General features: G+C 39.8%; 1 protein-coding gene across 2 annotated transcripts in view; it reads right to left on the reverse strand.

The window, feature by feature from the left end:
- ERBB2 (erb-b2 receptor tyrosine kinase 2) overlaps positions 1-16,602 on the reverse strand; it is a 73,447-nt gene that overhangs the window by 26,586 nt on the left and 30,259 nt on the right. For both annotated transcript variants that reach the window (XM_072111499.1, XM_072111500.1), the window contains exons 2-3: positions 1,411-1,562; positions 586-772 (exon numbers count right to left, since the gene is read on the reverse strand). In XM_072111499.1, coding sequence (XP_071967600.1) covers positions 586-772; positions 1,411-1,562 — 339 coding nt within the window. The remainder of the gene's footprint in view (positions 1-585; positions 773-1,410; positions 1,563-16,602) is intronic.

Here is a 16,602-nt window from a genome sequence, read left to right on the forward strand (position 1 = left end):
GAAGTGTGTGTGGGAGCTGTAGACAGGACAGAGAAGTGCCCTGTGTAGCAGGGCGACCACACTAGTGTTTGAGGAGGAATACTGCCCAGAATTACAGGTGGGCGGAAGAAGATCAGCACCAGAGGATCCATTCCAGGAGATGACAGAAGACACTCCTGAGAAGATCACTGGGTGCAGCTTGTCAGACCTCTAGGCTCTGCTGTGAGTGTATTTTTAATGCTGGGGTGTGGGATAGAAGCAGAGGGGAGCTTGTAGGTTTACTTGTAAGTGCCCGAATCACAGATTACGCCTAAAATAAAGTACAGTCGCAAAATCATGCTGAGACTCATAAGTGATTAATAAGAGTCATGAAGTCAACTCATCACAGATCTGATAATTTAGGCGCAACAATGTGCGTCATTTAGGAGCAAAAACGTAACTAGTACGCCACAACTGTGATGCATCTGGGCCCATGAGTGCGTCTGTGTGATTCTTGATGTCCACATTATATACTATATATTTCTATATTAATATCCAATTTGAAACAGAGATCAATACATTCAGAGTGGCACACAGGTTTTAGTATGCAATCCAAAACAGACTCACCAGTCAGACTTCTCATCCGCAGTTCTCGCAGGCCTACAGTTCCTTCAGATTGAGAGTTGGACAAGACTGCTAGAGCATACCGATCCTGATAGAGGTAAGTCCCACGAATAATGCGCAGTTTCTCCAAAGGGATGTAGCTCAGCAGATTGTGTGCTATTAATACATAGCCCCGAACCTCTCTGATGTCCTAAACAGCAAGCACATGTTATGTCGTGCACGTCGCTGCCCTATTGCTATTATCATAATGATAGAAATGGTGACATTATAATAAATAAATGGAGTGCACCTAGTGCATAATATATAACCCTGAAAACATCAACATGTAACATTTACTAGGTGTAAAAATTACTTTTATTTTAGTTCACATGCAAAAGTTTCTTTGTGTGACCACCATAATTATTTCCATTTTATAACAGAAATAATCAATTTTGTAGGGAACCTGATTTTTTTTTAAAAATGTCCTCAAATGAATGTGAAAATGAGCACAGAAGTGTTATATTTTACCTAAGATGAGTCAAGTTTAGAGGATGTAGGTGTGATGTCACTTTTTGTGTTATATTAAAGATAACGATCTCATCTTTTAAATGACATCAGGCTTGTTCTGTGATCTACAGGAGATACGGGAAGTTAAATACATAGTTGGAAATGTAAGCTGCAGATCCTATTCCCAATTTTTTTTTTAACTGCTTATATATTCAGTTCTGAGGTAGTAAAAACAGAAGGGACAACCTCTACACTTGACTCATCTCCAGCAAAATATGACTCATTTTTCAAATTACTTCTGTTCTGTTTTCAGTAATATTAGAAAGAAACTGTAATATTTACCTTTAAAAAAGACACATCAGCGTTTTCCTTCAGGTAGGTAATCTCCAAATTTCCCAGGATAATCTGACAATCCTGGTAAAGAGTCCGCAAAGTCTGGTAATGATTTTCATAGTTGTATGGCTGAAGCAGTTTCATGTCCGTTCCAGTGCAGACTGTAAAGTGAGATGGCATAATAATTATTACTGAATTACAGTATGTAGTCACACATTTCATATATGAGGAACATGGACGTTCTGAGATGGAGCTGGCACTGCCCCTTCACTCAGCCAAATACCGAAGGACAATATACTCTCGAATTTTATCTGTAATGTTGTAGATTTTAGACACAACACAATAGGTGGAAATTGCAGAGTATATGAACTGTAGACACAGCTCTTCATAAGTAAAAGGAATGCACCAGGGTTTCCGTCAGCACTTACATTGGGCTTGTACATCAGGAAGGATGAACTTTATATATAGTTTTCTATTTAATCATTACCGAACACAGGATAGAGAAATCTACGCACATTTTTGTAAATAACCAAATATTCAGGGTGCTGCTGGGAAAGAAGGTTAGATGTTTAAAGGGTTTGGCTACTTTTATAAAACTTTACCATGGTTGCCAACACCGTAACTGGGTCCCCAGTATTATACATAACATGTTAAAATTAGTGTTTACCATGGGTCAGGTGACCCCCAGGAAGCAGGACTCAGGACTTCCTGTGACATCCCAATTCCTGCTGGCAGATGGAGGAGCCCTTCAGTCATGACTGCCTGCCCGCCACCATAACTACTCCCACATCCGTGGTTGAAATACTATGTCTATGGTTGGTGGTTGATGGAGATGGTAATGGTAATGGCACAGCCCCTCCATCTGCCGGAAAACAGCAGGACGCTGTGGCCCAATTTATCATTAGTGAGGCAACACTAATGCCTCACTAATGTGCAGAGTGCGCCTGATTATTGAAGACTGGGGCACGGTCTTCAATAATCTGACGCCCCAATTTTTTTCCCAATGGGTGTGCACCACACTTAAGTCGGGACTTGCGGTATAAATGTGGTGGCCGGTGTAAATTCGTGCCGCAACGCCCCTTTAGGTGCAGGGTTTTGTGTTGCGCTTTATAAATCCATGCCCAAGCAGTTCACACATGTATTTATGTGCAAAGTTCCCCAGAAAACAGACTCCAGTTTGATAAATCTGGTTCTGTATGTCACAAATAGCCCTGAAATCTATCCGCGGCTCCCTGCAGCAAACACCAAACAATAACAGGAAAAATATAATGTTATACTTACCCTGTTAATTCAAATAAGTGACCAACCCCTTAACATCTGTTTTTCACTGACAATTTGCATCAATCTGGCATTTGTTTTTTTTCCAGGTCCCCATAAACCATTAATATTATGGCTGTGGACATTGATCCATTAAGAAATATAGCAGGTAGTGCAGCCACATGCCATCCGCTCATGTGCATCTAGCCTAAAAGCTAAGGGACAGCCCGGTAGTTATATGGATCATGTGTATAAGGGTGCACCCATAGTGGATGAACATGTCATTGTACTCAATCCACGCCTTTATTACCCTCTGCATGTGGTCTCTTTTGTCTGTTCTGTGTCCACTTTCACAACAAATGATATAAAAGGAGCCTAAGGGTTTTCAGGACATGTATCAAAGAATTGTGAAAAGACAATGGGGCACATTTACTTACCCGGCCCATTCGCGATCCAGCGGCGCGTTCTCTGCACAGGATTCGGGTCCGGCTGGGATTTAAGATGGTAGTTCCTCCGCCGTCCACCAGGTGGCGCTGCAGCGCCGAAAATAATCTTAACGCCCCGTAATGCACCATCCCATAGAAGGTGAACCCGGGGCAATTCATGTACAAGCGGCGCAAATCGGAAATATTCGGGTAACACGTCGGGAAAACGCGAATCGGGCCCTTAGTAAATGACCCCCAATGTCAGAGCTGTCACATCTCTACCTCCTATTCATTACACTGGAACCTGGTGAACGGCCAAAATTGCTGCTACATTTGTGAGTACAAGAACTTTGCACTTGCAGAATCCTTTATTCATGCACATTATATTAAAGCAACATACACAGCTGGTAAAGTTTTAAGTCACTTTTGCCGTCCACAAACAATCTGATCATTATGTGAATCCTACATCTAATATAAGTTGCAGATGACCCTAGCTTTTGTGTAGCACAACAAGACAGTAGATTTGCAAATACACTTAGAAAAGTCGCAAATACAGTACAGACCAAATGTTTGGACACACCTTCTCATTAAAAGAGTTTTCTGTATTTTGTAATTTCTGTAAAATTGTAGATTCATACTGAAGGCATCAAAACTATGAATCAACACATGTAGAATTATATACGTACCAAAAAAGTGTGAAACAGCTGAAAATATGTCTTATATTCTAGGTCCTTTTGCTTTGATTACTGCTTTGCACACTCTTGGCATTCTCTTGATAAACTTCAAGAGGTATTCACCTGAAAAAGTTTATCACATCATAGGTGCCCTGTCAGGTTTAATAAATGGGATTTCTTGAGGGTGCGGTCACACGTCGCGTTTACTGCATGCGTTTAAAAACGCATTGCTACAACTGAAGGGAGATTTGCCTAATTAAACAGCTGTTAACACCTGCGTTTACAAAACGCATATGTTAACCGCGATGCTAACGCATACGTTAACAATGTGTTAACAACCGCATGCGTTAACCGGGAGAAGCCGTGGTAGCGAAACCCTGGGTCGGGCAAACTAGCGAGTCTGGCGTCCACATGGTGGATTTTATATGCGCATGTTTTTATTCTATTTTGTGAGTATGTTTTAAGAAAATAAATTCCATATATTTGAACCTACTACCCTATCTGCTGCTTAATCTCTTCTATAGTAGCTGTACACTATTTGGCTACAGGATGCAAGAAAACGCAGCTTAAAACTGTCTGAATAGCGATCTATTCCCATCCAAATACCGTTTGTGTGGAAGTGTACTGAAGAATTTGGAACATAGTTGGGAAAGGAGTGAAATTGTCGATTTATCAAAGGATATATAAAAGGACACACAAGGAGCTCCGGTCAGACTGTTTTATTTTTACATCTATACAATAACTGGTAAGAGGAGACTGTGTGCCGCAGCCTTGATGGTAAAATAGCTGCTAGGAAACCACTGCTAGGGGCAGGCAACAAGCATAAGAGACGTGTTTGGGCTTAAGAACATAAGGAATGGACTTTAGACCAGTGGAAATCTGTGCTTTGGTCTGATGAGTCTAAATTTGAGATCTTTGGTTCCAACCACCGTGTCTTAGTGCGACACAGAAAAGGTGAATGAATGGACTCTACATGCCTGGTTCACACAGTGACGCATAGAGGAGGAGAAGTGATAGAGTGGGGTGCTTTGCTGGTGACACTGTTGAGGATTTATTCAAAGCTGAAGGTATAGCATGGTTACCATAGCATCTTGCAGCGGCATGCTATACCATCCGGTTTGCATTTTGTTGGACTATCATTTATTTTTCAACAGGACAATGATCCCAAAACACACTTCCAGGTTGTGTAAGGGCTATTTGACCAAGAAGGAGAGTGCTAGGGTGCTATGCCAGATGACATGGCCTCCACAGTCACCCGACCTGAACCCAATTGAGATCCTTCTTCAAGACTGCTGGAAGACCATTTCAGGTGACTACCTCTTGAAGCTTATCAAGAGAATGCCAAGAGTGTGCAAAGCAGTAATCAAAGCAAAAGGTGGCTACTTTAAAGAACCTAGAATATAAGACATATTTTCAGTTGTTTCACCCTTTTTTGTTAAGTATATAATTCCATGTCTGTTAATTCATAGTCTTGATGCCTTCAGTATGAATCTACAATTTTTATAGTCATGAAAATACAGAAAACTCTTTGAATGAGAAGGTGTGTCCAAAATTTCGGTCTGTACTGTATAAGAGAAAAAAAGAGAGAGACTAAGAGACTTTATTGTACAGATCCATATATTATAGCCCAAAAGTTACACGCACATACTGTATCTGTTACTGCTTTACAATTGGAAAAAAACTGACAAATTCATCAAATCCCAACAGTTTAGGGAAAGTTTGCATTTCCTACAACTGCTTACTGTAAAGTTCATTGTATAAAAAGATAGAGTTCCCAGAATGCAAATGACTAAAACATGCTTTGTGTAGAGCTTGAAGCAGTAAAGTATGCAAGAAGATTTGAGCTCTGAAGCCTGTGAATGCAGCTCTTGACCATTATGAGGCTATAACCTGAAATCAGTACAAGTCAAGTATCTGTATAGAAAGTTACTAAAATATACCGCTCCATGGTGCACACTTGTATTCTAATGGAAACCGTGGATTAATGCTAACTCCTGCTGGTAGCAATGTGTTTTAAAAGCACTTCAGGCTTCCTCAAGCTGTACACTGAAGGCTATACATACTCATATGTACCGTATATATTCTGAAAGGGAATCCGTCATCATGATTTTCCTATCCAAACTCACTGGGAGTTTCATAGGATACTGCCCATATATATGACACTCATACCTGCATCTTCTGTGCCAAAGCTTTACTAATTATGAAATATGCAAATGAAAATTACCTCTCCGGTTCATGACACTCATGAAACAGTTTACAAAACCTGGAAACATTTTGGATAACATTCCAAAAATCTGCTGACTACAGACAGTTACTGTAAACTCTTAGGTGTTCATCTACCTCCCAGGCAGAACACTCCTTCCTTCCCTCCCCCCGTCCTTCTCCTTGCCTTCCCCTCTTCTCTTTCTTTCCCTAGAATACCCTTCTCTTCTGATTCCTACAGCTTTTAACAGCTAGATTCTAAAGTGTCCCCTCTGTGGTCTATGGGCCTGGGCCTACTTCCTTCTATGTAAAAAAAAACCTGACATGTGCGCTTGACCTCCATTCTATTCTCACCAGCTGTACTCAACTTTTATGTGTGATATGCATTGTTTTGTATTCCTAGATGGTATAACTCTCATACTACACTGTACTGTTGAGACGACTGCATCCTCGTTCTTGTCTGTTTCTGTTTCATAACTAAAAAAAATTTGAAAAAAAAAAATGCAAATGAGGCTAAAGTACTAGTATGGGGGGGGGGGACGTATGTATGTATGTATTTTCTTTCTTGTGCTGTTGCAAAAAAATATTTGAAAAAATCTACTTGATTTAAAACAAAGGCCAGAATTTTTGTAAAAATTGTTTAGGGGTAGTATATTTATTGTCTGTAGGGACATGAGGGAGATTGAAAAACGGTATCTGGTGACAGGTTTTCTTTAAATTAATGGGGGATTTGTATGTAGGGTCTGGATTTTAATTAAATTAAAATTAAATATACTATATTTAATTTGGAAGGCCGTTATAAATAAATTACGGAAGCTGTATATAAATAAAATGAATGTGTGTATAAATTAGCAGGGTGCCCCACATAAATTACAAACAGGGTTGTTGAAATGCATTGCAATAACACAAGAGAAAAAACACAGACGTAGTAATATGTGTTATGTAAGTAGTAATATGAATTTTGCATTGTTAATTATTACTAATTATTAAGGGCAAAGCACATGTTGTTATATAACTTATATGCATGCATTTCATCATGCATTTTACCTAATGCATTTGCACTGGGTTTGAAAATACAATGCTTTATGTGTACTCAGCCTTAGTGGGTTTTTATATTAATTATGGTGTTCTGTTTGTAATCAGTTCAGAGGGTCTGGTATATAAAATAAATTGTGATATTTGCTATAATTTATTCAGGGGACTATACCAAGAATGTTTTATGTGGGGATTAGTGTGTTCAGTCGTGTTGTGAGGATAATAAATATTTATAATGTAAGTGAAGATAATTTTTATCCCCTTAATTTTACTCATTTTTATTGCTGTTTTGGTGATGGCCAGTGTAAAATTGTGGCGGGGACTCTCTAAGTAGAAACTTAATGATTCCTTTGTGAGATGCTGTGTGCTGACAATGTGCTTAGGATTATCAGGGTACAGGGTTTAGCTAAACCTTTAGCTTCTGAACATTTTAATAGTATCTGGCAAATAGAAAAGGAGCGATGAGAAAGTCATGAGAGGGATATAAGACACAATAACACACTGAGCTCTGCTGCCTCATCTATACAATAAAACAGTCTCCCCCTCCCTCAGATACAGAGCTTATCTTTTATTGTAAAACAGCTGCTCCTGTGTCCTTTCCATGCTGATAGAAGCACAGCAGAAGCGAGAAGTGTCTGTGTCTGTGGTATGCTGTCTACCTCCTACTCTGTCCCTTCTGCTGCAATGCAAGATAAACTAGAGGGAATTGTCCAACCATTGTCAGAAGATTTACGGTTGGATACATGGACAACCAAAATTGTGTACGCCAGGACTGACATAGGTTGAAATTATATCTGTGAAATGTTGTATTTTTTGTTAATAACAGTGAATTAGAGAATGTGTTATTTTGTTATCCTGAGAATACCCCTTTAAGTTACATCACTACTGGGTCCAGAAAGATGTCAAGCCTGAGCCCTAAGGTGCACTGCTAATGCCACTTCAGCCTCATTTGCACATGTCTAAAGTAAAGTTCAAGCATGGAAGGAGAAGTTGAATACACTAGTGAGCATAGCCCTACATAACATAACTGTTATTTTTGGTAGGTTAATCATGCTGACAGATTCCCTTTCATACATATTGACAGTATTTCTCAGACCGTGGTTTCCATAGGGGTTAATCAAATCTTTCCTCTTCTTCCATGTATCAGCTCGTGTCCAGCACGCTGTCAGGAAACTCTGTGGCTTTCTCCCGGAAATATCTTTAGTGACCTATATGACATCTGTTTGACTGTGTCCCCAATAACTTCCCTCTGGCTTCCTGTATTACTGCCAAGTCACCAGCATAATGTTTCTCTTGGGATCTCGGACCCTCTTCGCTGCTAACCTGAAAGGATGCAATCTGTGCCAGAAATAAGCTTACAGAAATGATCTCAGAACTGGATGAGCAACAAACACGAGCCAGATGGACTGAAAGCTCGAAATCAGCAAGTCTGCTCATAACATCATGTAGTGTGATCCATGGGAAGAGGCAGCAGTAAGTCAAAAAGGAACTTGTATGGGACAACCTATATTAGTAATGTACATGGCGTTTGGGAGTGTTAGGACCATGAGGTCTCTAAAGGGGATGTTAATTGAAAAATAGAAATAGCAATGACATCTTTACACAAGGCTCTGTCCATGCAGACATTACAGAATAGGAAATCTGTGACATTCTCGGACAGAAGCTATGATCTGCCACTATACCACTCTGATTCTGCTTGTCTTCAGAGTCACCTATTATAACCCCAAAACAGGGGTGCTACTTGGAGAGACATGGCCCCATAGCAGACTACAAAATGGGGCCAACTTTTACTCACACAGTATATACACACCATATACACAAATACAGCATAAACATACATAAGTAAATACACACCATATAAACATAAAGCATACACACATATATATATATATGCGTATATATATATATATATATATATATATATATATATATATATACGCACCACACACATACACATTCAATACAGCAGATGCTGGGGGGCACCCTGACACTGTGGTAGTAGCTGCCACTAAATACATTTGATGAAAGGATTAGACATGAAGTGGTGGTCTCAGAAGCAGCTCCCCAAGTGATACTGCAGGTGCCTGGTGGTGATTGACACCTTTGACAAGATTGACATATGACCCCTTCAGTGATATGGTCAATGCTAACTGCAGCATATTTACTTATGGTTGGTATGGCAGCTCCATCATCTTAGTAATTTACAGAATATAGGTAAAACTAATTTTAAAATGAAAAAAAAAAAACATTCAGTCTTTGTTACTGTAATCTCATATTCCGGGAACTCTGGGCTTAAAAATGTGTTGATTTTTAATTTGTTGGAAAGTGTTTCATTTTCCCACAGCGCCACCATAGGGGAGGATTGAGTAGTATACAGTTTCCTTGAAGTCAATGGGCCATTTGTGTAAAACACTGATGCAGATAACAAGGTACTTTTAGCAGGAGATTACTGCTCTGATACATATCAGGGCGTTCTAGGTGTTTGGGTGTTGAATTGGACAAGGACTTAAATTGGAAAGAAAATTCTGATTAGTTATTTAGAAAGGGTATGTAAATTATTTTTTTAAGGAAACTGCAGTGATTTGAGATTTGTAATAGGATACTTTGTATGTTTTATGAAACAGTGACAGCGGGATCTATTTCTTATGGTGTGGTCTGTTTCGGATCTGGAATGTGCGCCAAAGATGTAAATAGGCTAACTAAGGTGATCAGAAGGGCAAGTGGAGTAATTGGTGTGAAACATGAATGCTTCCAGAGTGTGGTGGCAGGTAGAGTTCGGGCAAAATTTAAGGCGATTATTAACAACCCAAATAACCAGATATTTCCGATACTGATGGCTAGGAAAAGTCATTTTATAGTATGATAAATTCAGATGCAAATATGTACAGAACACTATAGGAAATCTTTTATACCATTTTCAATTGCTTTGTATAATAAGGAGCGTGCTGTATTGTGTATGTGCAGTGTATTTTTTTTTTTGTTTTATATATTGCTCAAATAACAAGTAATTTCCCCTCCAGTTTTTTTTTATCTATACAGACCCAAGCCTGTGCTTTATTATGTACAAACAGAATTGTGGGTATCGTCTTCCAAACTGATCATTTCAGCCATTGACACTTTGCATTGTACATAGTCGCCTATGAAAACAATGAGCACTGTAAACTCTATTTGTCGTGCATGGATCACTGACTTGCATGCTACTAGGCACCGCAATGTGTATGTGTCACACCTCCTATTTCATTTGCCTGGGGCTCTTTCAATTTTTAACCAAACTGCTTTTTCCACTCCTGGGTGAACAAACATTTGGAGGGTGCAAAACAAAATTCCTTTACCCTACGTCACCCTGTTCTACTATCCTCTCACTATCCACATCTAATCATGCATCCAGTTACAATCACTATGAGTTGTCTACATGGTATGGTACTAAAAATAGATAGAAAGAGAAATGCAATCTGCTTTGCTTCTTAGTAATAGCTGACCCAGTTTGTTGGTGACCACTTGGGTCTCATTACCTTAAATCAGCGGCGAAAATAGTAAAGGGAGGGTTTTCCATCTTCCATATGCTATGGATTATACTGGTGTCTATTTATGTAGCCTGTTGGCAGGAGTGTAACATGATTAGGTATGGTTGCATCCATGCCCATGAGCCATAGACGGCCAATATGGAGTCTCCTATATTAGACCAGTATTATGTACAATACATTATAATCGTGAGGCTAGTGTTGAGTTTGCATGTAGATTTATGTTATGTCTCTGCTTAATGCCACCTCGGGCTACAAGCAGTAAGTACAACTGCAAGATCTTCACACCTCTAGCTACTTACCTGCCTGTCACATTGATAAGAGGGGCTAGAGATACACACATTTTTTATGGGGGCCACCATTCTAATCTCAGCATATGTTTTCCTGCACTATACTATATACAACACAGGCGGTCCCCTAGTTAAGAAAACCCAACTTACAGATGACCCCTAGTTACAAACGCACTTCTAGATGTTGGTAATTTACTGTACTTTAGCCCCAGCCTACAATGATCAGCTGTAACAGTTATCAAATGGGTCTGCAATTAAGCTTCACTGTTAATCCTCATTCTTATGACAACCCAACTTTTTTAAAATCCAATTGACACTGAGACCACAAAAATTTTGGCTGGGGGTTACAATGATAAAATATACAGTTCCAACTTACATACATATTCAACCTAAGAACAAACATGCAGAACCAATCTACTATGTAACCAGAGGACTGCGTGTACATCATAATTTAAGCGCTATGGAATTTGGTGGCGCTATAGAATTATTATAATCGGGAGGCTGGTGTTATGTTTGCATTGGAGCTCTATAGCTTCAAGTTACATCTCTCCATAATGTCTCCTTGGGCTACAAGTAGTCAGTACAGCTGCAGGATCTTCACACCTCTAGCTACTCACCTGCCTGTCACATTGATAAGAAAGTCTAGAAATACATATTTTTATGGGGTCACCATTCTAATCTCAGTATATGTTTTTCTGCACTAAACTATGTACACACTCAGGCTGGTGTTGAGTTTGCATTGGGGCCCCTTAGCTTCAAGTTACATCTCCTTGGGCTACAACTAGCAAGTACAGCTGCAAGATCTTCACATCTTCATATTGATGGATGGGAGAGGAGGTAACCCACGTTATATGTGCAACTATCCACTGCATATGTAAACCCATATGGCTTCAGGTGTTCCAAAATACACACAATAGGAACTACCAGTTACAGAAAACGAAATCTAATAAGCATGCAAATTCATCATACAATAGTGTTGAATTAGCAAAATGATAGCAACGTCTAAACAAAAATGTACTTTCGCCTATTGTAATGTCGTCAGGGAGCTGGCGGCAGCATCAGGAAATTAGGACATGTGTGAGCTCATGTTTATAATTGAGAGTCAGTCACATTATATCGGTAAAACCGGTTTACAAGTTTAAAAGGCTGAGACACTCCCTGACTCGATGAGATGTTTATTAACTTCCTTCTAGACGCAGATGACTGTATGTAAGGGCAGAGAGTGCCAGCGACCGTGCCAGCCACAGAACTGGCCTACAGTAGTAAACAGCCAGAGTCCACGCCCTTGATCCAACAAAAGGCCACCCTGAAATCAGTTTGATGTTAGATGGCAAATTATGGTATTGCTAAACTTACAATGGTAGCACAGAAGAAGGAATTACATCAGCGCTAAGAAATCTTCTATTTACAATGCCAAACGATTGGCAACATATTAAGCTTTGTATATACACAAACATTCAATTATACTATGTAGCGTATACAGACGCAAAACATGCACGTCAGATACAAAGTATGATGCAAATCCTAGTTGTAAACAGTAAATATATTATAACATTACGTTTTGCAAACTAATGATTATATCATTGGATTCCATGAACTCCACATACGGCAAGAGGGGATGTTGGGTTTATCAATGTTTAGGTAAAGCTGCAGGAAATTATTTAAAATAAAAAAGCTGATCTATATTAACCTTTTATGTTGGTCATCGCATTTGGGGCTGCTCTTCAGTCTATAAAGAAAATCAACCATTTGTTTTTATGCATTGTGAAGCAAACATACCTTGAGAATGCTGTAGTGACACTGATGCAGAAACATATCTTGTTTAATCCCTAAACTGAGTGATTCTGCTCAAAAACACAATTATAACATTGAGGAACTTGGGAAAGCAGGGTGCAGACTGATAAAGACATTACACAAAGATTACTGAACTGTCCAGACAGGACTAATCAAGGTGAGTTGGATGACTCATACACAGTAGCTGGGGGATGGTACAGCAATTGATTACTTCTGCCTGTCAGGGACAACACAGTGAATACAGCATTTTCTGAAGCAGTGCATAATTATGATAAGAGAAGAAGCGCTGGGGCAGCCACAGGAGTGACAGAGCCTCATTATCATAATTTTAGAATTGATTTAACAAAGCCAATCTTACTTTGTGGTACTGCTTGGAGTGTCAAAGTTTTTTGGATGCTGTCGGCCAGGCTTGTGTTGATGAACCTATGGCACTCAGAGCCCTCTCTGTGGGAACATGAGCTGTCGCCCCAGCACAGAGTTCATCAGACAGAACTCCATGCATCCTCTTGCAAGAGGAGTTAGAAGATGCGGACAAGATTGGATTATCGGTAAAGCTATTGGAACTCGTGCTCAGGGCCCTTTCGATTCTTCTTTGAAGAAAGCTACAATGATAAGCCCAATTTCCCCTCTTTTCAATTGCATGTGGTGTAAGAGCACTGAACGCTTTGGAATGCAGAGGATAGAGCAATAAGTTATTGCTTAAAAGAAATCTACCATCAGGAATGGACTTACTTAGTAGATTCTGATGGTAGATTCCCAAAATATGCCTCTCCCCTAAACAGTTTTTATTCATTTCTAAATGTATCCTATGTGTTTTTAAACTTTATTTCATGTTTGTGGTAATTATATTCAGAGGCCACTCAGAGCATGGAGTAGCCTCTGTGTGCTCCGGGGCTAAGGCTATTCTACGCCCCAAATAGCCTCTGAAGAGAGGCCCCCTGCACATCCATGCTGCCTGTGAATGTGGTGGCTTGGTACTTGGCTCCTGGCATGCTGCTGGCTAGAGGGGAGCTATGCACATACACTGTCACTCCTCTGCCAGCTTCACGAGAGCCACTACACCTAGAGGCGACATGGACGCACAGCGGGGCATCTATTTACCTTTCCATGTTGGGACTCTGCAACAAGTAAGTGGGTTTTGCGTTGTAGTTGGGCTCTCGGTTATTACCACTGCTCTAGTGATCTGACCCACCATCAGAATGCTTTTTATTACACTTTTCTTTTGAATCTTATAAATTCTGACAGTAAAGCCTTTTCTACATAAAAAAAAATATATATATATATATATATATATATATATATATATATATATACTGCAGCTTTAGATCCAGTATAAGTTACTTTCAGGTGATGTGTCATATTTATACAAGTTAAAGATACTAGAGCTCCTTTACAAAACATTAATTGATGTCTGACCTCTACTTGAGTCTCCCACTGGGACCCATAACCTTCCCACACCCTCTTGGGGAGTTTAAGCCCCTCAAGGCATTGAGTACATGTTAGTAGGAGTGGGGGGCTTAATGCAGCTGCTCCAAACAGACATTTCCTGCATGTCTGTGGAGGGGTCTCCTAGCAACGGCTGAGCTCGGGCCTACGCAGTGTGGAGGAAAAGACAGGCCTGGCTGTATTCTGCTGTCCTCACCAGACACTTCACTATTTACCTGCTTTTCCTTTGCAACATGACATAAGGCATATGACTTAAGAGGGACCTGAGGGGCTGTTACACAAACACCATTTATACATGCATTACTAAGCATTTTTACTTTACGTTAATAAAGACAATATAAGATCCTTAATGATGATTTCCACACCGCTTCATACTTTTATCAGCAAATCTAGAATCACCACTGAGATTTACCTCTTAATCTGTTTTTGCAGGATTTCTTTTATTTTTTATTATTTTTTTAATTTTTTGCATGATCAAGCAGAAACTTTTTCATTCGCTTGTAAGCACTGCCATTTAGGGGCTTGTTTTTTTGGCAAGATATCAAAAACTGCATTTTAAAGGTGAGCTATCCCCAGGAATGTGATTTTTAGCTGGTGAGAAGTTCCAATAGCCTATGCTACGCCGATTTTAAAAATGCATTGGTCAGCATTCTCAATCATTTTAATAGTTTATAAAAGTTTAATTCACATCACCTGGCTCCCTGCCAGCAGTGTTTTGAAAGTCCACAGAAAGGCTGCAGCCTATGTGTGCCTCTGTCAGTCTCCTCTGCTCGAAACTCATGCAGCTCCCTCCACTTCTTGTCATGTGCATTGAGCAGGCAGGGGAGGTAGGGAGATGGGGTGGAGTAGAGGAATAATACATGAGGGGACAAAGGCACACACAGGCTGCAGCTGCCCCTCCTCTGGAACTCACCACATGCTGCTGGCAGGGAGCCAGGTAATGTGAATCAAACTGTTATAAACTACTGAAAGAATTACAAAGGATTGACAAAGGATCTTTAAAATCAGCATAGAATAGGCTATTGGAACCTGTCACTAGCTCAAAAAGCACATTCCAGGTGTCAGGTACACTTTAAATGGAGCATTTTAAGATACAAATAAAGTGTAAAAAAAAGTTATTCTGCATTGCAAAAGTACCAAAGTTAGAAACATATTAAAGGAAATCTGCCATTTGTTTTCATGTATTGTGAACCAAACATTCCTTGAGAATGTTGTAGCGACACTGATGCAGAAACATAACTTGATTGAACCCTGGTCTGAGTGATTTTTCTCAAAACATAATTATAATTCAGGACCTTGTGAAAGCTGGGTTGCATGCTGGCTGCCGTACAAAAAAACATTACACGGAGCTTCCTGAAATGTCCAGACAGGACCAATGAACCTAAGCTGGATGACTCATATACAGCAGCTGTTGATGGTGCTGTGATTGATTACTTCTGCCTGTCAGGGACAACACAGTGATTACATCATTTTCTGGAGCTGTGCATAATTAGGGTAAGAGGAGAAGCATTGGGCCGGCCACTGGAGCAACAGAGCCTCGTTATCATAATTTTATAATCGTTTTTTCAGCAACACCACTCAATTCAGGGATTAAACAAGATATCTTTCTGCATCAATGTAGCTACAGCAGTCTCAAGGTGATTGATAGATTTCTTTTAAGGTTTGTCTGCCACAAATATTCTCTAAAAAGCCGTAATTATGATGAAGGGCACTTCAATTTAGTTATCTTATGCAATAAAATGGTCCCTTTCAAAGGGTGATCAAGTTTCTGAAGCCCAAACCAGGAGTTGATTGTGAAATGGGAGAAAATGAGAATGCCTAGTATTACGTGTACTACTTTTTGCACTTTTCATTTTAATCCATTCCTGGGTTTGCCTTCAAAAACTACATAAAAAAACCTGAATGTCAACCCCTGACAGTATTCTGTTATGTATTTTGTATTAGTATTTGTAGCCTCTCCAGACTATTCTAAGTAGAATATTGCAGTGTGAACAAGGCAATAGTCTTGGATGAGCTAATACCTTAAGAGAGATGGTGCAGTACAAATAAGACATTGATTGGAAAGACGGAAGGGACTCTTTCTGCAGAATAGATAGGTAGCAACTGTGCAGTACAGATCACCTCAGTATGAAGGATTGCACCTCACCTGTATTGTAATGTATGCCAACGTGTCTTGCTGTATATAGTTTGCTGTTTTCCTAGCTAAAAAAAACAAAGCAATGCCACAAGTGTCCCTTTACCATATTTTATAAGCAATGATATGCAGTAAAAACAAGTGTCACTAGATCGGCTAATGGTTGGTTAATTGGTTGGAATGTAACTTAAAACTATTTACATATGAGTTCTGCTTGAAGTAACTGGAATGCAGTCTAAGTTATGGGAAAAGGGTCAGAAATCGAAAGAGCCAGGGGCGTAACTTGAGGGGATGCAGAGGTTGCGGTCACACCTGGACCCAAGAGGTTTAGGGGGCCCTTATGGTGTCACTTTCCGATATGAGAAGACTATTACTATAAACCATACATTATAGTCGTGTCCTGGCACAGACTTTGCACTGGGG

Source organism: Engystomops pustulosus, chromosome 6, assembly GCF_040894005.1.
Source record: "Engystomops pustulosus chromosome 6, aEngPut4.maternal, whole genome shotgun sequence".
Lineage (NCBI taxonomy): Eukaryota > Metazoa > Chordata > Amphibia > Anura > Leptodactylidae > Engystomops > Engystomops pustulosus.